This window comes from Triturus cristatus, chromosome 7, assembly GCF_964204655.1.
Source record: "Triturus cristatus chromosome 7, aTriCri1.1, whole genome shotgun sequence".
NCBI classification, from domain to species: Eukaryota; Metazoa; Chordata; class Amphibia; order Caudata; family Salamandridae; genus Triturus; species Triturus cristatus.
Window position 1 is genome coordinate 1,601,271,681 of NC_140590.1, and position 26,818 is coordinate 1,601,298,498.

General features: G+C 44.2%; 1 protein-coding gene across 1 annotated transcript in view; it reads right to left on the bottom strand.

The window, feature by feature from the left end:
* The window catches only part of SYCP2 (synaptonemal complex protein 2), a 4,998,961-nt gene that overhangs the window by 1,005,166 nt on the left and 3,966,977 nt on the right, over positions 1-26,818 (bottom strand). Inside the window, exon 36 of the mRNA XM_085615168.1 lies at positions 10,817-11,005. Within this exon, the coding sequence (XP_085471294.1) occupies positions 10,817-11,005 (189 nt within the window). The remainder of the gene's footprint in view (positions 1-10,816; positions 11,006-26,818) is intronic.

Here is a 26,818-nt window from a genome sequence, read left to right on the forward strand (position 1 = left end):
TACACTTATAATGTCTAAGAATGGACTTAGACACTGTAGGGGTACAGGGCTCATGCCACTGTACCCTCACCTTAGGGCTAGTGCACCCATGTAGAGGGGTGACATACCTAGGCTTTAGGCAGTGGATTGCAAGCATGGCGCACAGGGATGTGTTCCATGTCGACTCCTTTCTCTGCACCATAACACGCAGCCTGCAGTTGCAGTGTGTGTGTGTTAAGGTGTGGGGCCTCTAAGGGGTGGCACAATAGCTGCTGCAACCCTTAGAGGCCTCCCTGGTCACAGTGCCTGGCCAGTGATGTGCCAATTGTGGACACAAAGGTACTGTTTTGGGAAACAAGACAGGCCCTGAAAACCTGATTGGCAGGGACCCTGGGAACATCAAGTCAGGTTGCATCAGATGTCAGGCAAAAAGTTGGAGGTAACCATGCAAAAAGGAGCTAGTGCCATTGCCTCCTCCTATACAGAAGAGCCATGGAAAAGTTTGGGATACCGTCTGATGCATAGAAATATTCAAGAGATGAGAAATTTGAAGGTAGAGGTGTTCATCATAAAAAAAGTATTGTTGCAAATAACAGAACAATTGCAGGGATCATAAATGAACATAATGTAACATTATGAAAGTAGGAAACATAATACATAGTACATTGTGAGGGCCCCTACACATCTAACCCTAGTGAATAAACATATTAGCATGAAATATTGTCCACTCTATCAGGGTTCAGTATTTAGATGTTGTTGTTGCGTATTAAAAATGCATTTATTTTCCAGTCCCCAGCCTGTCTACAAGAACAGAGAGATTTATGCCTCTGTGGCAATGTTTGTTATTAAGCGAAGGCCTTGGTGCAGTTACACAGGGACCTGCTCTGCTCGTCCTTGAATTTAAAACTTCTTACTCTCTTATTGAGATGGCTGTGAATGGTAATTTGACATAATTCATACAGTTTTAAATAATTAAAACTAACTTTGTGATTCATATTGAAATGGAGGAGGAAAAGCATGGGATTTCATTTACATATTCATGTTAAAGCAACAACTCCCTCTCCAAACATCAAACATTAAAATGAATAAATGAAATTGAAGCATTCATCAGAATGTATAGTAAATGTAGTGCCCATTGTTACATGATAATAAATATAAATGCATAAAAGCAAGACAGTAATTGCAAAGGAATGAGCCTAAGACCACAATGAGCAGGTGAACAAATGCACCCGTCCGCGCAATGTCAGCACACAGCGCCAGCCAAGCTGCCCGGTTGGGGCAGTTCCAGGGAAACGGGCACGTTTGATCGCCATGTAAGGTATTCAGATGCTGAATTGCGGAGGATAGATGAGTCCGGGCTAGAGTGGGGAAAGTTGAATATTGAGGAATCTGCTTATCCCCTATCAGATTTTTTTAAACAGGATCGCCCTTTATGTTGTCTACTAAATGTTAGATCACTGCCAAAGCATTGGGCGGAGATCCAATTGTTATTGGAATTCCAGGATTTGGATGTGTTATTAATGACAGAAACCTGGACACTTCCTGATTGTGACTTAGAGCCAGGATTGGCTTGTCCACCTGGATATAAAGTTGTTCGTAAACCTAGAACAAACGGAATGGGTGGAGGTGTAGGGGTAATTTTTAAAGACATCTGGTTCCTGACCGAAATCGTCATTGATGCGACAGAAGGGTTTGAAATGTTGGGATTTGGGATAAAAGACCTCAATGGGTATGTATTGACTGGGATTGTATGCTATAGACCCCCAGGGGCTATCGGTGGGCAACAACTTCAGTCGGTGATTGAAACCATTAGTAATATAGCGGCGACACACGCCAGGTTACTGGTGTCAGGTGATTTTAACCTGTGGTACAATGGAACCCTTGACTCCAGTTTTACCAACCTCCTCCAATCATGTGAAGGTTTTAACTTATATCAGCTAGTTGATGAACCAACAAATAAAGGAGGTCACATGCTTGATCTGATTTTTGAAGATAAAGTCTGGTTGGGAGTCTTGGACATTGCACCTGTGGAATGGTCTCACCATTTCCTGATTAGGTTTCAGGTATCCGTCTTAAAATCTCATGGTCCGAATATCAGAGAATCGAGGAATTATGTTAGTAGGAATTGGAAATCCCTTTTAAATAAACGTGACACCCTTCAGGTGATTGCCCTTGAGGACTGCTTTAAGACCAATAAGCAGGTGGAGGACAACTATGGGTCCTTGTGTACTGAGATTATTTCAACTTTGGATCAGATCGACCCATTAAAAACTCATAAGAAAATGGGCAGACCATCGGCACCCTGGTTTAATGATATATTGAAAAATCAAAAACTCGAGTGTAAACAGGCTGAAAGGAGATGGAGAAGGGCGTATGAAGGGAAAGATAAAATCGCCTGGAAATCTCTAATTATTAGCTATAAGAAAGAAATTATCATTGCAAAGTCCGGGTATTTCTCAAGGACTATTTTAAATGCGTTGAATGGCACCAGAAGCATTTTTAACATTTTGAATAATTTGATTAGTCCTGAGTGTGCTAAAAATCAGACGCTCCCTACTCAGATTTTGTGTGATGGCCTGGCAAACTTTTTTAATGGAAAAATAAAAACTATTATTGATGGCCTTGGAGGGGCTATGATACAGGAGGAGGTTGAGGGCTTAGATCACAAGGGGCAGAATGAGGGAATTCCAAATGATGTTAATAAGGTAGGAGGTGTAGAGACAGAGTTGAGGCCCACCTTAATTGACTTTGAGATACCTTCGGAGGAGGAATTCTGTAAAATGGCCTTGAGTATCTCATCGGGGTCACCTCTGGACCATTTACCACATAAGGTGTGGAAGGCACTGGGAGCGGAATTATTCCCTGTTCTCCTCCGTATTTGTAATCAATCCCTTCTTAGTGGAATAGTACCAACAGAGTGGAAACAGGCTTTGGTATCTCCGCTGTTAAAAAAGACAACATTGGATCCAGGATGTCCCAAAAATTACGGGGCCGATTTCCCTGTTACCTTATCCCGCTAAGATTGTAGAACGTGTGGTCAGTGGTGCACTCTCTAAGTACCTTGAATCCAATGGTATCCTAGAGGATGTACAATTTGGGTTCCGTCCCGTTCATGGTACGGAGACGGCCTTAGTGACGATGATGGACGAGCTTCGCATGCGTGCAGACAGAGGTCAGGTGGTGGTCTTAATCCTGCTTGATCTGTCTGCCGCCTTCGACACAGTCAATCACACCACTCTTTTGAAGAGACTTAAAGAGGTGGGAATAGCAGGCACAGCTCTGAGCTGGCTTCAATCCTTTTTTTTCCATAGGAAACAGGCAGTCTCGCTCTCCCCTTATCAGTCAGATTTTACTGACGTTTTGCATGGCGTTCCGCAGGGCTCTGCGCTTAGCCCTATTCTCTTCAATGTCTATATGAAACCTCTAATGAATGTCATAAGGTCACACAATATTAACATTCTAAATTATGCGGATGATACTCAACTGATTCTCTCCTTAGAGGGAGAACAGGCCACAACTATTTAATGAGTGTCTTCGAGATACTGCTCAATGGCTGAAGGAGAATTCGCTTCAGTTTAACTCGGAGAAAACGGAGATTCTCTACTGCCCAGTGGGGAAGAACCCCACGGGGCTTCCCCCGAACTTCTGGCCATTAGCATCAGAGAGTCCAGTGTTGCCGGTTGAGAAGGTCCGCAACCTGGGTGTTATGTTCAACAGTAAGCTGACCCTCGAATCGCAGGTAAATAAAACGGTTGGGAGCTGTTTTGCCATCATTAGAGCCCTGCGTAAAATTCTCCCGCTGCTGCCAATGCATGCACGAGCACTGATTGTGCAATGCATTATCGTAAGTAGACTAGACTATTGTAACGCCTTATTGCTCGAGTCCCCGAGATATTTATTGGATAGACTTCAGAGGATTTAGGCAATAGCGGCAAAACTCGCCCTGGGGAAATAAAGGCGGTCCTCTACCTCTTTGGCTTTGGCCAAATTGCACTGGCTCCTGATATGTCAGAGAGTCCAGTTCAAATCTTGTGTATAGTTTTTAAAGCCCTGCATGGACTTGGGCCGACTCTGCTGAGAAGGAAATTTGAGTGGTATATTCCAGTACGGAGCCTTCGCTTCACTTCAGCAAGGTTGGTAAAGGTGCCTAGGTATAAAAAAATTAAATTAGGTGGTAGGGCTTTTTGTACCGCAGCAGCACGACAGTGGAACAAGTTCCCTCCGGAGTTGAGACAAATGGAGGACCTCCTCCCTTTTAGGAAGAGATTAAAAACCTGTCTCTTTCCTAGTTTGTAATTGGTCACTCGCGCCTCCCGGAACATTAGTTTGATGGTTTTACACTGTTGGTTCAGCGCCAGGATGCCTGTTAGGTGATAGAGCGCTTAATAAATGCTATAAATAAATAAATAAAATAAAGTATAAGAGGTTGCAAAAGGCATGAAGAACAAGTTACTTACTTTCGGTAACGCATTATCTGGTAGACTTCAGCTAACTGCAGATTCCTTACAGACCCAACCATCCTCCCCGGTCTGGGAAGGATTTTAAATTCAGGGTTGTTGTTACCCCTTTTTTTATTAAAGATGTTTTTATTGGTTTGAAAAACATGTAAATCACAGTTTCGACTTATTACATACATTTGACCACAGTTACCACATCCATATATGAGATGAGTCAACAGTAATTTAGCCATTTGTTTCTGCCTCACCTCTATTCACCTTTCTCATTTCCATTTCTTTGGTAGGTGATATACACAGTTCACTTCCCCTCGATACAGGTTACACTTACCCCCAGTTTTTGTCTTAGGGGGGGGGTTGTTCTCCTTTACTGACCAGTGGTCAGTGTTCTTCATGGCTCTGTGCTGCTGGCGTGGAAAGTCGCAAAAAGAAACTCACACACACTGGGGTGGTACCTAAGTAGGCACGCCAGTTCCGGCGCGGATGATGCTGCCAGTGCCAGGCAGAGCTGAATGAAGATGTCTATCGGAGCGCAGGGGTAATGATCACTAAAAAATTCCAGATACAGTATGCAGCCTGGGGAAAATTCCAAGGTAAGGAATCTGCGGATAGCAGTCTCTATCAGATAGGCATAAAACATGCTACAGCTGTCATGGGTATCCAAGAGTAACATCATCTTGCTGCTCAGTCGGCAAAGGCTTGAAGCCTGAGTTCCTTTGAGGAGAAATTTGACCTAGTCGCTGTTGAAATGTGAGAATTTCCTCAGTGAGACCTGAGTAAGAGCTACAGACTGCATCGATGAGGTGCAGTAAAACAGGTACTAACGACAGAGTGCAAGCGGGTGCCTTCTATACTCCAGTGATGTGAAGTCCAAAAGCGCAATTGTGGCTGGAAATGCATGACTCCACATGGCGCTGCTTAAGAGTCAATGCTAGCAAAAAAGTTTTCAGAACTAGCCTGCAGTCTGGAATGAATATTCATAAGCTGAGGACTCTGCAGGAACATTGTTTATCCACCAGAAATACTGTTAGTGATAATAAGTAACTTATTCTTCTACTGTACACTTTGACACGATGGGACGGTATGTTCTTAGGATATCATAGGAATCTGGGAAGATGTATCTATAAGAAATTTGTCTTTTACATTTTCTTTGGTGTTTAAATATTGAAGACTTAAGAGGCAACACAGTGTAAAAAATACTTTTAAGGTTTGCAAAAGGTTGATAAAATCTATTTAAAAATTGGTGACTATAGATCCCTTTTAGTGACATATGGAAAAAAAGAACTTATGTCGCTGCTTCTATGTAGAGCCTTATATGTGACCCACTACTGTACTTCAGTAGGATCTGCGAATCTGCATCTGAATTTTTCAGCACCACCTGAAGCTGGTGATCGGATAGTGCAAAGAAAGTATGTGGATGCAGTCTGGCACCTAGGAGGGATTCATGTAAGGAATATGTGGAATGAGTAGCCACTAAAATCATATTTTCAAACATTGTTTTAAAACAGATCATTTTAGACCCTTACTAATTATTCTAGTGGGTATTATGCTTAAAGTACTATGAGGAAGAATATAGGGCCAGGTTTAGGCCCTGGTGGATAAAGTATTGTCCCTCCGGGTGGCGGGGCACTTAGCATCCACCACCCCCTGACAGAAGGCAGTCTGTCCTATTTAGAGATGCACTGACACTCACCAGTCATCTCTATATGCTGAAAGAAATCGCTGTCATGGCGGTTCCCTTCAAGGTACAAAATGTTTAGTGGAAGACTGCATCGATTTTGATGACTGTCCACCAAACTTTTAACATTTTTGTTTTTCATAAACAAACTTCTAAACCAGGAGTTTATTATTGAATAACGACAACTAATGACCCCCACATCCAGGGATTGGGGGGTCATATATTTTTGTTCTGTCCCTCACTGCCAGGTTTTTCCTGGTGGTGCCAGAGAGAAAACAAATATTATACCATTCACTTAATAGAATGGATGGTGCAATTACATAACTCAGACATCTATTTGAAAAAAGAGGGGGGACCAGGAGCTTGTTATGGTCCAGTGTCTGTGCTCCGTGTATCGTCTATGTCAATCAAGAAAGGAGACACTGTTCCAAAGAAGTAGAGGAAAGGAAACCGAGAAAAGAATGTCCTAGGCTATATGAGAAACAAGGGTTGGGAGGGGAAGCAGAGCTTTTCTCTTGTTGCTCTCACACACCCCGGGAGGTGTCATGCTTCATCATCGGGCGTTTTGCTCCTAGTCGGGCTGGCGCCGCAATGCCCTACGGGTCCCCCGAAGGGTCACTTCCTTTTCCCCGGAATTTATGTTTCTTGCACACTGCTGTCTCGTACCCAGTTTTGATCTATTTGTGTTTAGTTTAAGGACAGATTTGGGGCAAGGTTACCTTTCCCTGCACCCCAAAAAAACCTTGACATATCGTCTGTGAGAAGTTGGCCTGATATATGATGTCACTAGTTCTAGTGTACACCTTGTATCAGTCCAAACAACCCTTATGGTGATTGGTTGTAAAGTCAACCTTATAGACCAGCTATCCTAGTGGTAGCATGGACAAGAGCAGTCTTAGGCTAAACTCCGTATGGCATGTGAAGCCAGCTGTTATACCATTTGCAATCCCTTGAATACCAAATGAAAGGACACCACAACAGATATATTATAAAAATAGAATGTATTTATTCTAGTCAAAATACCCTCAGCACTCTTTATGAGATTCGAGGTAAGTACAACACAGTCTTATTTAAGCATACATAAGTTACACAGGTAAGTAATACAGTTAGGCCCTAGGGGCCACGCAAACCATATACTAAGTAAGTGGTATAAGAACCACTGTCACGAACACGGGTTAGGCCTAGGCCTAGGGAATCGCTGGGGCTACACTATACTACCAGTTGCTAGGCAGTGGGAGGCCCACGGGATTCAGGTGCAGAGTGGAAACACTCACGCGTAATGCGTTAAAGTCGATAGAAATAGTAATGTTTAGAAATTAAGAGTTTTAGGACACTTCGGAAGGAACTAGAAGTTAGAGACTTGGAAACTAGACACTAGGATAGTCAATACCCTTGTGAGTACCGGAGTACTCAAGTTACCTAGCCCATGGGCTGCGGGTGCATAGGTGTGAACTTGCGTCGGGTTTCGTCGTCGACTCCTATGGATGCCTGAAGAAAAGATGCTGACAGGCAGTCAGTGAAGAGTGTCCGGTGGATCCCAAGATTGGAATCAAGAAGGAAGATACCTGTAAGTAGAGGGGACAGAGTCTAGGTCACCAGCCAGGAGCCGGGAAGGAACCAGGAAGGAACCAGGCGATGTCGTGAAGATGCACGTGAAGAGGTGAAGCTTGTCGCAGCAGCCACGGGTACCAGGAGGCGTCGAGGACAACCAGAACCAGGAGGCGAGCTGTCCCACGAGCACTCTTGCTGTCGGCGGCGTCGATGACAAATTCGGACCCAACAAGCCCTGGCAAGCGCAACCCACGCAGGATGAAGGATTCGCTTCTGTTGCAGACCAGGAAAGGCCTGAGGTGCTTCTCTTTCACAGGGAAGCAAGGGCCAGTCTGGAGGAGCCAACCCAGTGGTGGAACGTTTAAGGTTCGTCGTCACAAAGGCTACTAGCCAACGGGCAAGCAACCGGACAGACGCGTCGAGCAGGAAAATGCAGAAGGGCCCCACGCAGAACTCGTGGAGTGTGGAGGGATGATCTTCGGTGCAGATGGTGCTCGGGGTTGAGGCTTCTCAATCCCCAGAGCACAACTTGGAGGATGCCTCAGAAGCTGCACTGAAAGCAAGTAGCCAATTTTTCCAGGTAGCCGGTCCCATGTCTCTCGTCGCCTCCATGGATCTCAGCTTTGCTGTGGATGTGTATCAGGGTCGGAGAAGTCTGGAAGTCAAGGCGCTGGTCGGGCTCTGCAGTCAGTTCCTCGTAGAACTTTAGGCAAAGCAAATGGCAGGTCGCTTGATGGTGCCTGTTTGCACAGGGTGGCCACTCCTTGGCCACAAGGGAGATTCTTCAGTCTTCTTCCGTAGTCGAATGTCGAAGGTCCAGAGTTTCTGTTCAAGTTTCAGTTATGAGGATAATCCAAAGTCCTAGGGACTCAGCTCCCACTCTTATACTAATCTGGGGGGCTGGGTTACCTGCTAGGTCCCTCCTATGGGTGGGACCAGGGAGGGGGTGGTTACACCCCCTTCCCTTTGTCCAGTTTCACACCAGGACTGGGGCTGGAGTGCCCCAGCACCGGTTTGAACCGGACTATGCATGGGACACCTTGTGTGCCCCAGGCAGGGTCTCGTTTCATTCATCCCTCCCTGCCCCAATACACTAAGGCCTGTCTAGGTTGGTGCTAGCACCTCCCAAGGCAGGAAACCTATTGTCCAAGCCTCCCTCGCTGGAAGGTCTCCCAGCAGCAGGAGGTCAGACTCGTGTCTGTGCAGCAGCATCCATTTTGTGATGCTGGGGCTCTGGTTAACTTTAACCCGGTAGTAGGTCTTCAACATGTCTTCTTCCTCTAGAAGGGGGGAATACTATCCTCATAGCCAGAAATGGTGTAGGGGTAGTATTCCAAAGTGTTAGACACCTTACACGACATGTTTTGATAAAGCCAAACCATAGTTACCATAACCGTGAGGATTATAAGGCACTTTAAGAGTATATGGTAGGCGATATCATAGAGCAGCTATAAGGACATGGTTCCGAAAGCTGAAGATAGGCTCAGCTCATGCTAGAGCACCATCTCACATGCTACCAAGCACTCTGCCTCCAGGATTGTTAAGGCCTGCCATAGGAGTGACTGATAGGTTACCCATGTGTCTATATATAACGCAGGTATAGGAATACTATACCTAAGCAAGGGGTGATTACACGACCTTGCCTCAGCTGAGTGATCAGCCAGTTGTGTCATAATGGAAGGCCAGCCAGGGGTGGCATAATACATGCTGCAGCCCCTGGTAAGCCTAGGGTACACCCATGCCCTGGGTACCTAAGGTACACTGTACAGGGCCCTAGAGGGTGATCCTTACCAATTGGGTTATGTACCTAAAGTACATAGTATGAATTTAGAGAGAGAACAGCTGGGCTGTGGGTCTGATTGGCAGGCCCACAGCCACATCTAAGTCGAAAACCAGTGAAGCAAAAGCAAAAAGTGGGGGTGAACATAGAAAGCAGACCCTACTCTCCTACATCGTCCTTTTGTCTTTTCCTTCTGTTTTTATGTTTACCTAGGCATATATCCAGGAGCGACCTTAAATCTGACAGAACAGAGAGCAGGGCCATTTTGACCTTGCACGCCCGGATATACACTGTGGGTATTACTCCCCAGATATCATTCATGCACACTTCACTTTGTAGTTGGTCCTGAGGAAGCACCACGGATCCGGTTGAACCGCAGGGGCGCGAAACATGTCAACCACATTGACCAGACTGTAGTTACCTATTGGGACATTAAGCCCACTAAGGTAACACCCAACCTACGGGTTTTTTAGGCTGTCAAGGGTGCCATTCCCTCTTTTCTATTAAATAATACCCTTTGAGCAACCCTTAGACAATTTTAATATATCACGTTACGCACACCCCTGCACCACTATTAGTTTTAGGACCCAAATCACACACCCGCATGCACCAGACGGCATTTTCTCTAAAAAGATCTACGCTAAAGTGACCCTTCGGGGGACCTGTAGGGCATTGCAGCGCCGGCCCGACGAGGAGCAAAACGCCCGATGATGAAGCATGACACCTCCCGGGGTGTGTGAGTGCAACAAGAGAAAAGCTCTGCTTCCCCTCCCAACCCTTGGGTCTCATATAGCCTAGGACCTTCTTTTCTCGGTTTCCTTTCCTCTACTTCTTTGGAACAGTGTCTCCTTTCTTGATTGACATAACTCAGACATCCCCTACTTAATGGAGCCGTCAGAGATATTTTTCCATTGATTGAGCCAACTGGAACTATGTAGACAGAAAACAGACGGCCCATCAGTCTCTAAATAACGTGGGCGGACCATCATTTTAACATTTAGTATGTGCATTTGCGACAGACTACCATGTCTGGCAAACTCTAAATCAACCCATTAGTTGTACAAATGTTATTCAAGGTTTTGCTAGCAGTATGTTTAATAGCATACAATCTTAGACAAAAAACAAGAAGTGGCCTACACTTCAGTATTGAATTTTACAGCAGGATTGCATATAATGGGTTTACCTAGGCTTTTTAAACCAATATAATCACATTTTCCCTTATATTCTGTATCATAACTTCTGATCCATAAATTAGCAATCAGTCTCATCTTTGAATATTTTTTAATGTGTATATTTTAATGGATAGTTACATGAAGTGTTCAACAGATTTGTTTGTGATAAAGTATGCATTATTCCTGGTAGCCAATAATATACCTGTCTCCTACTTTTCACGTTGGCACCTAGATTCTTGGGATCAGATTCAATTGGTTCTTTCCCTGAAAGATAACAGCTAGTATCCAGAGGGGCATCCTTCTTATCTTCAGACACAAACTGAGGGATTTTGATGTCAGTGTCTAATCCACTTGCCACAGATTGGTCCAAGGTTGGAGGTGTAAGAGTAGTCTAAAATAAATAAATAAAACATCATATAATAATTTTGAAAATAAAAGTGGCAATTGAAAAATGTAAAGTGGATCTGTAATAATAAAAGGAGACAAGTGGCTTGTTAAGTCACCAGCAGCAGAACAAGATAATGGAACCCTTTTTTGATTCATACATTTTTCCACTTATTTTCCACTGCAATTAATAAGATAACTAAAGTGCTTCCAAAAATGTAGTTAAAAGGGCAACTGGTACCTGGAAGGTAACTTTTTTGGGACATTACAGTGCAGAAGTGACCACATTTTGAGAAGTGTTGTAGGGTAAGAGAATATCACTGGCATTTCCATGGGTACTTTCCATGTATTCATTTTAGGTCTATAAAGAGCTTTCAATGTTTTTAACAGCCTCATGTAAGGAAAAAGTAAATATACACACATATATACACACATACATACGGGCACCTTCAATTGGTCTCTTCATTTGACAATCACATTTTGCTTCTGACCATCAGAGTATACAGCTTGAGGCAATAGGCAGCCAATTTCAGTCATTGGCTCTCTTACATTGTGAGTGACAGCATCTTGCTTGCCACATCTGCTCATCCACCTAAAGAAAACGTACACTTGAGTGCCAGGGCTGAGGGGCAAAACCTATACTTTGCCAAATGCTGTTTTCTTTCTATTCTTTATCTATCTATCTATCTATCTATCTATCTATCTATCTATCTATCTATCTATCTATCTATCTATCTATCTATCTATCTATCTGTCTGTCTGTCTGTCTATCTATCTATTTATCTATCTATCTATCTATAAATATATGTGTGCATGTGTATGTGTGTGTGTGTATATGTGTGTGTGTGTATATTTTAGTCATACTTGTGTGTTTAAATGTCAGGTGACAATTCAAAACCAATAGAATCTTTTGTTTGTGCTAATAAGAATCATATTTTCCTGTGATATACATTAAAATGAAAATGGTTTCTGAATACACATGTCTGATAGGCACCTGTTTTACTAAATATATACTATATATAAATATTTAATTTAATATATTTATTGCAGCCTCTCTGTTTAGGAGGCATGTTTTTAACTTGTTATTTGGGTAGAAGGCTTGCAATACCAAATAATAACCCTTACACCATTTTGCTGACTGTAGTGCTTGGCTTTGACAATACTTGTTTATTTCACTTGCCTAAAGTAGCACCAGAGATGTTTCCTTGTGGCCACGTCAAGGTAAGAATGTGCTTTATATTTAGGAGAAATTCAAAATGCTTTTCTTACAACAAATATTCAGACTCAATGGCAGTTGTGGCACCTGTACACTGCATACGTCTATACCTTATTATTTGAAAAGAGTGCATATTCCCTGAGGTCTGACTGCCATCAAACCTCAAATAACACGACTGTACCAAATCCAAATTAAAGTAAGGTAACATAAATGTTAAAATAGCATTTCCTTTTTAAGCAAATCTATCCATGAATCATATGCTGATGGTCATCAGTCATTTCACAATCAGTTCATTGAAATTAATGAAAAGTCCGAACTCAAGACATTTTCAACTTCTTTATGTATTCCATTTCCGAAACATTTCAGTGGCCGAGCCAACACGTTTTGTCCCTACCATAAGACTTCATCAGGACAATAATTACTCTTTTTTGGTTAAGCTAATGAGCATGTAGTACCGCCTACAACAGTTTGAATGTGAATGGACACCATAGGAATGTTTAAAGCTTTGTTCTCTCATTGAAATCTAAGGAGTAATTATTGCTCTGATGAAGTCCCAGGGTAGGGATGAAACGCATTGGCTGGATCCGGAAGATTTTTCGAGCAGTACTCCTGCACGCCGGTAGGTGGCGTCAATCGGCTCCTCTTCCGTCATCGTCAGACAAGGTATTACAGAAGGTAAGCAACTTATTCATCTGAGAGAGACTTCTAGCCACAGATTCCTTACCTTTGTATAGATTCCCAAGAAATACCATCCACAGATGAGGGTCTGTGGATGCACCGAACGGGCGAAGTGTCCATCCCTACAAACCTGAGTGGTCCATACCATAATGTTTAGTAAATGTCTGCAGGGATGTCTACGTTGCTGCCTGGTAAATATCCCGGACCGGAACTCCGCATGCTAATGCAGTGGTCGTAGTTTTAGCTGTGGTGGAATGAGCTCATAGGCCTTCAGGAGTATGCTACTTTGACAGTGCGTAGCAGATCTTGTTGCAGAGTACGATTCATTGAGAGATGGTGCACTTCTGCACCACCGACCTTTCTTTTTGCCAACATACCCCACAAACAGTTGGTCATCCACCAAGAACTCTCATATGCAGTAAAGGTAGAATGACAACGCTCTTTTTGGGTCCAGAAAGTGGAGTCGCTCCTCTTCTTTGGAAGGATGTGGAGGAGCATAGAAGGTGGGTGTAAGACCTGGGGTCTCCAGGCCCTAAGGGGGTAACGTGACACGAGCGGCTGGGCACCCAAAGGCTTGTGTGTAAAGCGACCATACAACACGCACATCCACTGAATCAAGGAACGCACACAATAAGGGACGCCACACTGTAGAGATTTATGCAAATAACTCAAGTTTATCCAAGCAGTTCAAGATAAATGCAGTTCATGGGATAACAAGGCACTTCATAAGATATAAATTCAGTTAAGGAGATGATAATGGCAATTCACTTATGTCAGCGTTTGATCCGCCAGCACCATATTCACCAGTATGATATTCACCAGTATGATATTCACCAGCACCTTGTATATTTTACTCCCCGTGGTAGGGTTTGGGGATCGTCGCGCTACTCCTGGGGGCGTGCAGGGACAAATCTGACGAACACTTTCTGAGCAGAGCATTAGAACATAGCGCCACTCGTAACCAGCTCGCAGTGCATACTTCAGCACTGAGCACTAGAACATAACGCTGAATACGTCAGCACTGAGCATTAGGACACCACGCTACTCGTAATCAGTAAGCAGTGAATACGTCAGCACTGAGCATTAGCTCATAACGCTACTCGTAATCAGTAACCAATAGCAATGTATACTTCAGAACGGAGCATTTAGAACATAGCGCTACTCTTTATCAATAGCCATGTATACTTCAGAACGGAGCATTTAGAACATCGCGCTACTCGTAATCAGTAGCAATGAGGACTCCAGAACGGAGCAGTTCACGGAGCACAACGAGTCGCACGGAGTGAGCCTCTCGTACTCCGGTGCAGTTCGGGAGGCACAAAGTTCCGGGATAGTCAGTGGGGAACAAGGGTGAATCCCTCGGAGGGGTCTCTCTGTCGTGGTGACCAGGGGACTCCCACGGAGAGGGAACCCGGGCTCAGGGTGCGGTGTGGCTCCAAGCCTGTAGGGGGCGCACCGGGGTCAGTCCCAAGCCTCCGGGCTTACCTTGCTCGACGTCGGGAAGGCGTCCACACTGGCTCCGAAGTCCGCAGGTGATCCTGTTGCGACGGGGGGCCGGCCACGGCCTCACGCACCTTCACCACAGCTGCGACGGCAGCGACGGGGCCCCGGGCTTCTCCTCGGGCCTCGCGACGATGAGGGGCACTCTTCCGGCCTCCGGGCCGCAGCGGTGAGCGCGCTTCAGCCTCCATGCCACAGGGGGGGGCTCAAATTAGGCTGGGGGCTCCGCGCTTAACGGAGCACGCTGCCGGGGATCCCAGGCCAGGTCAGGGAGCGCAGGGGTCACCTGGTTGATCCTCAGCGATACCACAATGGGTTAGGTAGGTAGTTTCTAGGTTCAATCTGGACACGCAGTCTCAGCATTCAGTTCCGGCAATCAGTTGCTCTTGAAAGTCTTGATGGCGCAGATGTATCTGGCGCCCTTAAGGGGTTCTGTTACAGGGGGGTAGGGGGTGAGTTGGCGACTAGGCCCTTCCTAGTCAGGCTGGGCAGAGGTTCCCTGGGTCCTTCTACTGCTGGGCAAGATCAGTGGGTTTCACAGGATCCCTCACTCACTTAAGAGGCAGTACCTAAATCCTGTCACTCTCAGAGGCATAAGTCCCTGGCTAGGCCCTACCGCCTACACTCCTGCGTGGATTCTCCAGCTCTGCTTTACCCCACTGGCCAACTGATTAGAAAAAGTTCCCTCCCTCACTTATGTATCCCTAGGTCAGGTGACCTCTAGCCAAGGCGGCAAAAGTAAAACCACACCTCCCTTCTAGAAGGTTCCAGCACATTCCAGGAGCTTCCCCATTCTACCTATGGGACAAAAAAAGGCGGGCTGGTGTCGCAACATTGTTGTGGGGTTCCAGCCAGCTCCTGGCAGCTAGGGTGCTACTATGAAAGACCACTCTGCAGTAGCAGGGGTCTGTGGCAGCCATCTTGGGAGAAGTAGAAAAAACGAAAAAATTCAGGGAAAAGGGCCAAGTCCAACAGTGGGCAAGGTGACAGATCAGCCAACATTAAATGGTGTGATCACTTTTGGCAAGAAAGAGTCTCTAGTGCGAAGCACCAGTTTGTCAGGATCAACTGTGAAACAGGGAGCCTTGAATGACAAAGCCTGCAGCTCAATCACCCTCCATGCAGCTGTAATTGCCATAAGGAAGGCCGTGAGCAGCCGGAGGGGACAATTGTAAAGGGGCTCGAAAGAAGCACACATTAAGAATGTGAGCACCAAATTAAGGTCCCACTGAGGCATAATAAAAGGAGAAGGGAGGAACATATGTACACAGCCCTTCAAAAATCTATTTACAATAGGGGTCTTAAATAAAGAGGGTTGGTCAGGCAGACACAAGATGGTAGACAGAGCAGAAAGATAACCCTTCAGAGAGCCCAAAGCAGAGCCCTGCTGTGCAAGGGTAAGACTGAAGAGAAGAATCTCAAAAAGGGAGGCAGAAAGTGGGTCAATTAATTTTCTGTACAATAAGATACAAATCCCTTCCGCAGCAGGTAGACATCATCTTGGTAAAGGGACGCCTGGCTGCCAGAATAACATTGCAGATTTTGGGAGGAAGGTTGTAAGCTATCAATTGCCGCTGCTCAATCTCCACGCAAGAAGGCAAAGAGTTGACAGGTCTGGGTGGAGGACCCTCCCCTGCTGCTGCGACAGAAGATCCAAAGGGGCAACCTGATCAGATGATCAAAGGCAATGCTCAGTAGCTCGAGAAACCAGACTCCCTGTGCCCAGTCTGGAGCCACAAGGATGACTTCAGCCTGGTTGCTTCTGATATTGAGAACTCTGGGCAGGAGTGATATATGCAGAAAGGCGAACACAATAAGTTGATGGAAACAGTGATGAAACTTTTCAGACACTCACCCCAGTCACAGAACTGGGGTTAATACATCATCATTCTTTTGCTCACTAAGCCACCCCAGTTTGGACCCAGCCATATGCAAATCAGTCTTGACCCTGTGCCTCATGGGAACAGTTCAGCCTGAACTCCCAGGCCAGGTCCTCCCTGGACCGCAAACAAGCATCCTGGGACCGGTTTCGGAGTTTCACTCCTTATCAGTTAGGCTAGCTTGAATCCAGTGACAAAGTGAGCAAGGGACCCATGTCTGGGCATACCCTGGCCACTTAGGGCAAACATAGCAAACAGAATAAGATGATGGATGGAGTGCTGAAACTTTTCAGACACTCCCCCCCAGTCACAGATCTGGCTTTAATCCATCATCATTCTTCTGCTCACTAAGCCACCCTAGTTTGGACCCAGCCATATGAAAATCAGACTTGACCCTGTGCCTCATGAGATCAGTCCAGCTCGAACTGCCAAACCAGGTCCTCCCTGGGCCAGAAACAAGCATATTGGGACCGGTTTCAGGGTTTCACTCCTCATCAGCCAAGCTAGCTTGAATCCAGTGGCAAAGTGAGCAAGGAGCCCACGTCTGGGCATACACTTAGGGCAAACATATCAAACACAATAAGATGATGGACGGAGTGCTGAAACTTTTCAGACACTCACCCCCAGTCACAAGTGTGGGTTTAATCCATCATCATTCTTCTGCTCACTAAGCCACCCCAGTTTGGACCCAGCCAAATGCAAAGCAGTCTTGACCCTGTGCATCATGGAAACAGTCTCTAGTCTGAACTGCCAGGCCAGGTCCTCCCTGGACCAGAAACAAGCATCCTGGGACCGGTTTCGGAGTTTCACTCTTCATCATCCAGGCTAGTTTGATTCCAGTGGCACAGTGAGCAAGGGACCCACGTCTGGGCATACCCCAGCCACTTAGGGCGAACATAGCAAACACAATAAGACGATGGAAGATATGCAGAAAGGCGGATAGGATACCTGAGCTCCTTCGAGATGACCAGCATCTCCGAGCGAGAGCCGCCTTGGAAAGATAACTTGCGCCACTTTCGTTTGGAGATGCCATTCGTGATCCGCTAGGCATCGCAGGCTGAGTTTGTCCACCCTGGCATTTAGAAAACCTGCCAGGTGTGGAACCACCGGAGAAATGCCCTACTGTTCCAGCCATGTCCAGAGACGTAGGGCCTCATGACAAAGGGTCTACAACTCCACCCCCACCTTTGTTGCAGTACCACATGCCGCTGGTGTTGTCCGGGTACACTAGTATCAGCCTTCCCTTGATGGAGGGTAGAAAGGCCTTCAAACCCAATCGGATCGCTCTGAACTCCAATAGATTGATGTGGGGGTCTGGATTTCACCAAAGACTAGAGTCCTCTGAGCACCACCTCTCCCAGATGGCTGTCCCATGCCAGGAGTGATGTATCTGTCACTACTGTGAGATATGGTTGGGGAAAGGAGAGGGGTCTGCCTCTGACCCAATCACAGATTGTTAGCCACTACTGCAAATCCTTCGCAGTCCCCTCCGTGATCAGGACCAGGTCAGAAAGAGTCCCCTGAAGCTGTGCCCACTGGAACATAAGGTCCAACTGCAGAGCCCACATATGCCATCTAGCATGCGTGACCAGCAGGATGCAGGAGGCCATGAAGCCCAGCAGCCTCAGAGTCAGTCTCACCAAAATCTAGGACAGAGGCTGAAACATTAGTATCATAGCCTGAAAATCCTGGACGCGCGGATTGCCAGAAACTGCACTGTGTCCAAAACAGCTCCAATGAAAGGGAGCTTCTGAGAGGGAGTCAGGTGAGACTTCGGCATGTTGCTAGGGAACCCCAGCAAATGCACGAGGTCCGCTGTAGCCTGGAGATGGGAGACGACAGTCCGGTGGGAGCCCACCTTCAACAGCCAGTCATCGAGATAGGGGAAGACTTACACCCCCGATCTCACATGAGCTGCAACCACCACCATTAATTGTGTGAACACTAGACTTGGGCACAGTTCGCCTAGTCGCACTACACAACTCAGTGCCAAAAAAACTATGCAGGGCTACATGGAGTTCCGCGAACGGGCAGAATTGGCCACTGTGCTCATTCGTGTGCCATCTTGTTTTTTGCTCTGTGTTTGGTGCTGGGACCTACTTTTGAATCCCTCCTTAATCTGTTTAATCCTACCCCTCTCTAATTTATCTACCCCTCATTTTTATTTATTATCTCACTGTGTGTCTTTGTGTTAGTGTATTTTATGTTTATTCTAAAACATTTTGTGTTTTTTCGTTACTTTTGTACTTTTCTAATTTTTTGCTTTACTTTCTTATTTTTATGCCCTTCCTTCCTTTTCCTATTCTTATCTTCTTTTCCTCCCGCCCAACACCATGGCAGAACAGGGAATTGGCAGTGCCAGGACCTCCCGAACCACCCATGATAGCATCAGTCGCCTACCTTGTGGTTGGTGGCGAGGCGCAGAGGCAGCCCGCGCCATTCTTTCGGAGGTGGAGGTCGCTGCGCTAGTTTTTTTATGCGCAGCTTCACTTCCTCTCCTCCCTGACAGCAGGCGGCAGGCCTGGCAGCGAATACAGCCTCTGAGAGTGTCAGCAGCGATGGAAGAGGGAGCGCTGAGCTGTGCGCAGCAGCTCTGGGGTCCAGCGCACCCAATAGCAGCTAATGCACCGGTGGAACAACATCCTGGATAGGGACCAGGCCCTGCTCGACCTGCTGGGTGTGGAGGTTGCAGGGCTTGGTGAGTAATAATATTTATTTGTTGTGTTCTATCTATGATAATATTTTTTTCACAAATAGCAAGCATGCTGCTCACACTCAGGTAAGTTAAGTTTATGTAATAAATAATATGTGATCATCATCTTGACAAGTGCTCGGCGGCGTTAGCTAATCCAACTCAGCGCTCACTTGGGCTGTTTATTTAGCAAGTCATGCAGAGACTCCTCTGTCCTGTCACTAAGGTAGTAGATATTAGTGAGTTAGTGTATTCTCTCACTTCTCTGTGCCTTTCTTTGTTGTTATAGCTTGTAAAGTCCCAATCCCAACCCCAAGCAATTTCCAAGTGCTGTGTGGTAAATGCATGCAACTATGCATTGAAAATACAGACTGAGGGTGTTTAATTTCAGAATGAGAGATTGATAAATTATGATGAGATGAGAAGCAAAGATCATTGTTGCAATTTTAGTAGTTCCAAAATTTAGTTTAGGAAATTTGGACTAGGGTTAGGTTTAGGAAATTAGGAATAGGTCCACGATACTAGTAGTACTATAGGAAATTTGATTTCGAAAATGTCAATGTTACTGTGTTTGCCTTCCCGTGTCAAAATATTTTTGTTGAGATTATTAACTGTACCACTACTCTTATTTTATTTTATTTATTTATTACATTAGCATTCAGGGGCAAGAAGAGTGATGGGCTTGGATCCAACGAGGCATGCGAGGGAGCTGAAGGCGCCTCCACAGGTGTTTCGGCATATGGCTCTGCTGGCCCCAGTAAGACCTCCTGTTGTTAATATGATTTCCCTAACTTCTATCAATCCACATTTAGAAATAATTTTCCTTTTTGCTGTGCCTGTATCCTAATTTTTTCTAACTCCCCTTTGTTCTATTTGTTTCCTAAATTCTTCTTATTCCTGCATTATCCTATTTACTTAAGTTCTACATTTCAAGTTCCTGTACTTGACTTCAAACTGTCTGTCTGTTCTGTAGCTTCCTTTCTTTTGCTTTGTCAGTAAGCTTTCCTTCTCCCCTTATATATCTTATATACGCATAACTTTACAACGTAAATGTAAGTATTTTGAAGGTAAGTTTAAGTATATATATATATATATATATATATATATATATAAAAAATTTACTTAAAAAACCATAGGTTTCACATATGTTATAGTTAGCTGGACATTTCACTCGTAAAAAACCAATGAAATTACCCCGTTATAGTTAGTGCAGGCAACTATAACTCACGCGACCGCAATCCTCTGCTGATGACGTCAGATATTACATCACTGTATTTAGACACTTATTTACCCATGTCTTCTTCCATTAATCTTTAGCTATACATATATTACAAATATTTATTTTTCATAAAGACACATATGTCATCAGTGATGTAATCTCTGACGTCATCAGCAGAGGATTGCGGTCGCGTGAGTTATAGTTGCCTGCACTAACTATAACGGGGGAATTTCATTGTTTTTTTACGAGTGAAATGTCCAGCTAACTATAACATGTGTGAAACCTATGGTTTTTTAAGTGAATTTGCTAGGTTTTTTAACCTCTTCTGTGCCCATGACGAGATAGTCTCGTCATGGAGCACGGTTGCGCTGTGCCCATGACGAGACTATCTCGTCATGAACCCCACCCACTAATACAACGCCCGGCACAGGAGGGGGAAAGGGCGTGGCACTGAAGGGGTTAAATGCTAATTCGTATCTATAACGTGTGTGAAACCTATGGTTTTTTCAGTGAATTTGTACAGTTTTTTAAATGCTAAGTTATGTATTTATAAATTTATTTTTTTCAGGTTTTTCACCGTGCGCGCACCGTGCGCGCACGGTGGGCTTCACGCACCGTGCGCGCGCTGTGGGCGCCCGGTGCGCTTTGCGCACCAAGCCCCCACGGTTCGCAGTGCGCGCGCGGTGCGCGCACTTCGCGATTTAAAAAAAAAATACATTGTTTTTTTCTCCCTTGGGGGTCCTTCTGTGACCCCCTGACCAAGGCTAGGGGGTAAGGAACTGTCCACTCTGCCCCCTTTTCACGTTCTCCACCTTTTTTTTTCACCCCCTCAGACTGCGAGAGACAAAATGGCGGCCGACACTTCCTGGGTTCGACCGATTAGAATGTTTACCGACATCTAACAACCAATCAGAATTGCTCTCGCGCACGGCAGGGAGCGCGCACCGTGCGCGCGTATAGATATTGATATGCTTTTAAATGCTATTTTCTCAGGAAATACTGAACAGATTTACAACAGACCTGCAAAAGGCACTTCCTTGACCTTATGGCTACCTCTCTGCCAAATTTCACGTAATTCTGTTCAGCCGTTCAGGCTGTAGCTGCGACTAAAGGTCCTATGGAAAAATGCATGGGGAAAACGCGTTTTGGGACCCCCCCTTTTTCTCGGCCCCCGCTTGACGAATCACCCGAGACTTTCAGGGTAGGAGCTGAACGGAGCGCCCCATTTGTTTTGAAAATTTCGCGAGGATTCGTGAACCGGCGCCAAAGTTATTCAAAATAGAATTTTGAGATTTCCTATGGAAACTAGGTTGTAACTATAACTATCTACTGGCGACTGCCAGTAGATTATATATATATGTATATATATATATATAGATATATATATATATATATATATATATATATATATATATAGATATATATACTACCTACTGGCGGTCGCCAGTAGGTAGTTATAGTTAGGACCCTGATTCCATAGGAAAGCCGCAACATTCTATTTTGAATAACTTTGGCGCCGGTCGACGAATCCTTGCGAAAGTTTCAAAATAGGTGGGGCGCTACGCTCCGCTCCTACCCTGAAAGTCTCGGGGGGATTCGTCAAGCGGGGGCTGAGATAAAAGGGGGGTCCCAAAACGCGTTTTTCCCATGCATTTTTCCATAGGACCTTTAGACACAGCTACAGCCCGAACGGCTGAACAGAGTTCCTTGAAATTTGGCAGAGAGGTAGTCTACAGGTCAAGGAAGTGCCTTTTGTAAGTTTGGTGTAAATCTGTTCAGTAGATTCTGAGAAAATAGCCTTTAAATCAATATATATATCTGAGCCAGCTTACGGTGCGCTTACGGTGCGCTTACCGTACGCGTACGGTGACGTGCGCGAGCGCGATTTTGATTGGCTGTTAGATCTTAGTAAACATTCGAATCGGTCGAAACCAGGAAGCGGCGGCCGCCATTTTCTCTCTCGGACTCTGAGGGGGGGATGAAAAACAAAGAGAATAAACATGTAAAGGGACTGTTTAGACAGCTCCCAACCACCTCGGCTTGCTAAATGTGTCCCCACAGAACCCCCAAGGCCAAAAATTCATTTTTATTTTTTTACGAAAATTCTCCGATTACGCTTACCGTACGCGTACGGTAAAAAAATTAATAAAAAAAAAAAATTATCCACACTCTCCCTACCCCGTGTGCAAATGGTGTATATAATTTAAACTGAATATAAATGTTTATCTTTCACAACGAAGCGCATAATATGTCCACCACGTGCGCACGGTGCGCGAAGCGCATCGAGCCTACATGGCCCATCCACGGCACTAACTGCGTAAAGTGGGCGCGCGGTGCGCAAAGCGCACCGCGTGCTCACTGTGCGCGCACGGAACGAACTGCGTTAAGTGGGCGCGCACGCCACGAATGGCGTAAAGTAACTTAGCATTTAAAAAACCGTACAAATTCACTGAAAAAACCATAGGTTTCACACACGTTATAGTTAGGAATTAGCATTTAAAAAACCTTGCAAATTCACTGAAAAAACCATAGGTTTCACACATGTTATAGTTAGCTGGACATTTTACTGATAAAAAACCAATGAAATTCCCCCGTTATAGTTAGTGCAGGCAACTATAACTCACGCGACCGCAATCCTCTGCTGATGACATATGTGTCTTTATGAAAAAAAAATATTTGTAATATATGTATAGCTAAAATTTAATGGAAGAAGACATAGGCAAATAAGTGTCTAAATACAGTATTAGCATCAGCAGAGGATGGCGGTCGCGTGAGTTATAGTTCCCTGCACTAACTATAACGGGGGAATTTCATTGGTTTTTTATCAGTAAAATGTCCAGCTAACTATAACATGTGTGAAACCTATGGTTTTTTCAGTGAATTTGCAAGCTTTTTTAAATGCTAATTCCTAACTATAACGTGTGTGAAACCTATGGTTTTTTCAGTGAATATATATATATATATATCTTACCTAGGCAGGTCATTAGAGTTAATATCACTGACCATGTCATGAATGATGTACTATGCAAGGTTATAAGCAGTGCATTGCGGGGGCATAAGTTATAGTTGGCTCAGGTAACAATAACTGCTGAATTACATCTGCTTTGTACAAGTGAAATCTGAGCCTAACTATAACTTCCCTGTTATCTTTGTTTTTTTCAGTGAATTTCAAAGGTTTTTTCAAATTCTATTTACTAACTATAACATCCCAATAATCTTAGTTTTTTTCAGTGAATTCTAGTTTTTTTCAATTTGATTTCCGAACTATAAAGTCCCTGTAACCTTTGTTGTTAAGTGAATTTGTAAGCTTTTTTTAATTGTATTTCCTAACTAGAACCACTAACCATTGACACTAAGTTTGTGAGTGAGTGCATGAGTGTCTCAGTTGGTGTATGAGTGTCTGAGTATGTGTGTAATTGGTTGTGAGAGAGTATGAGTGGGGCTGTAAGTGGATATATGAGTGTCTGAGTGGGTCTGTGAGTGGGTGTTTGAGTCTCTGATACAGGTGTGCAGTAAACTCCGCTCTGCCGGAGGAGTTTGCAGAGTTTTGCTACTCCGTGCTCCTCTTGGAACACGGAGTTCGTAAACCACTGTCAACAGCCAGTAGTGCACCAAGAGGCCCCTTTGCAGAGTGGTTGAGAAAAGGGGGGGGGCTTTTTTGAGTGATTTTTGGCCCTGTCAGGGTCACAGAGGGTCCCCACTGCCACAATTATAGGATCAGGGTATTCCTACCCTACCCACTTGTCTTTTCTGAAATGTTTTTGTGAGACTCGGCTGAAGCCAAGTCCAGAGATGGCGACGCCGACGACGGACGGGGAGCCGACTGACGCCACCTTCCGACGCCCAGAGGTACTGCTGACGAAAAAACTTTCCAGATCCAGTCTGACACCTGGGGGTAATTCTAAGGTAAGAAATCTATAACTAACGTGTTTCTTTCACACAGCGTGATCTGCAAACCAAAATCTACCTTCCTGGAAACGGCGACAGAGTTTTCTCACTACCAAGTATGCGGTCCGCCCACTGCATTTAAATGCAGGCAGATCTTTGGGTTAATCACAGGAGAGACTTCTCTGTCTCCACCATGGTTAATCACCTCCAACAGCCCTAGGGGTAAGTGCTGTCGGAGAAATGACTACATGTCCACCCACCAAATTTGGATGGGTCGATATGTAGTCATTTTTTGTTTCTTACTGCCAGGTAAAACCTGACAGTAAGGAACAGTAAAAACATATGAATTCTCCCCCTCCCCTGCCATGGGAGAAACCTCCCATGGCAACAGGAGCATTTCTTTTTTTTTTTACAAAAACAAAATCCTGTTTTAGGGTTTTCTTTTTGAAAAGAAAAAAAGCTTACTGTTTGTTACAGGGCTAAGTCCTTCTGACATAGCCCCTTAACAAACAGTAAAAGGCATTGACAGGAACCGTTTACTAGGCAGTCAGTTATAAATTCTGCAAATAATTAAATCTAACCCTCAGTCTCCTCAGAAAATGCCGAGACACTTAGCGGCGGTGCGAGTCAGGGTCCGAGGTATCCCTGTCTATAAATCCAGTTCCACTGTACCAAAAGTACTTCTGCACTCCTTCTGAAAAAATTGCTGCACAGTCACATAGCTTTGGAAGAGTTTATTCAATGAAATCAAATCCGCAGCAATACCCAACGCGTTTCGACGAAAACCACCTTGATCACGGGTAAATACAATTGTTTCACTTGCACAATAAGTACACTTTACTTGGTGCGTGACACGTGAAGAAAAAAGTAACATAGAAAGTGGACTACATAGTCATAGCTTGGTAAATAGTATGGCCGCCATCTTGTAGAAGTAAAATGAACATAGGTTCCTACTTCATAAAGCATATAAACAATTATTATCTTCCATAATGAATTATGTAGCTTTATCACATTGATTTATCATATATTTAACTTAGTATAAAGATGACAAGGTAGAATGTTGCTCATTTTTTAAAACATTCCTGACGGTCTCATTCCGCCCGATATCAAAGTATTTCAAAGTGCAAACTAATGATATGTTTCCCAAAATGCTGCTTTCCTAGCATTGTATAATAAAGGCAGTATAATAATCACTATTCCAGATTCATAAAGAATAATGATGAAAGACAGAGAAACACCGCGCATAGTTTCATAAGCATAAACAAAAGACTATACAGTTATTGCATTTTACAATTTTTAAACACATTCAATGCTATATCTCAGTACCCAAACCATCGATCCCAAATATAATACCCAAGTGGGATAAATGTTACTTCATTCGAAAAGGTAGCCTTCCGCTATCAGTTCCATCAAAGCATGTTCCTCCGGACTATGCCCACTGAAATAGCTCATACCAGTGTCTAACTTATTTATCCCAAGTGGGATTAAACGCAGAGGCAATACCAATGCTTACCACAATAATATTCCCTAGTGGGTTAACCAACATACAATATAGCAAGAATTTCTCTTTACTCAAAACGGAAGGACAGTTTGGCCTAGTACGCAAAAAAATAAAATTTTCATACAAAAAACTTTTTTTTTCTCTCAACAGCAGCGGTCATAATAATTCTAAAATGGATTGGCTAATTACCAAGACATACATAGTACACACAGTTAATGTGATAGTGTGTTAAAAACAGTGTTAAAAATTCCTACAGATGCAATATGCTAGAAGCCATGAGATAAAGTCAATTAATCTTTCCAACAGCCCATTCAATTAGAGGAGATATTTACAGAGAGAAATATTCACAAAGAAAATGTTAACAGAGGTCAAAGAAGCAATGCAATCTATCTATTTCCCATAAACCAAGACATCTCTTCTTCAGAGTTAAGACCCCCTGGGATCTTGCTATCAAGTTCCAAGATGTAATTGGACTCCAACTGACGCAATCTTCTAATTCTATCCCCACCTCTTACGTTGGGAGGAACTCAATCAATTACAAAGAATCGCAATAAATTGAGATTACTTTTGTGAAATTCATCAAAATGTCGCGCTATTGGAGACAACTTGTCCTTGTTCTGAATTGCCCGCATGTGCTCTAAAATACGCTTCTTGGCAGCAAATATGGTGCTGCCCACATATTTCTTAGCACACGGGCAAACCAAAACATATACACAGTAATCAGATAGACATGTCAGATGTTTCTCTATCAGCCTCTTAGAATCTGTGACAGGATAATAGACATTTTTAACAGAGCTAAATTTACAAGCCTTGCAGGACATGCAAGTGTAGAAGCCTTGAATGTTAGTATTAACGGATTTCATAGGTGTCACCTCATTCTTACATAATCTGTCTTTCAAGGAGTTAGCCTTCCTAAATATGATGTTAGGTGAATCATTAACAACACCTTCTAGTGTCGGTTCAGTTTTTAAAATTCTCCAATGCTTCTTAAGACACCTTTTCACTTCTTGTGAGCTTGAGTTAAAGGTTGTTATATATCTAATGATACTGTCTTCCTCTGTGTTTATTTTGTCCTTAGGAGACAACAACTCTACCTGTTTAAATTTAGCAGCTTTCAGACGTGAATGTTCAATAGAATTGAGATTATACCCTCTGTCAAGAAATCTTTCACTCATACAGGACATTCCTTCTCAAAATCACTATCCGAGCTACAATTCCTCCGAGCCCGGACGAATTCCCCATATGG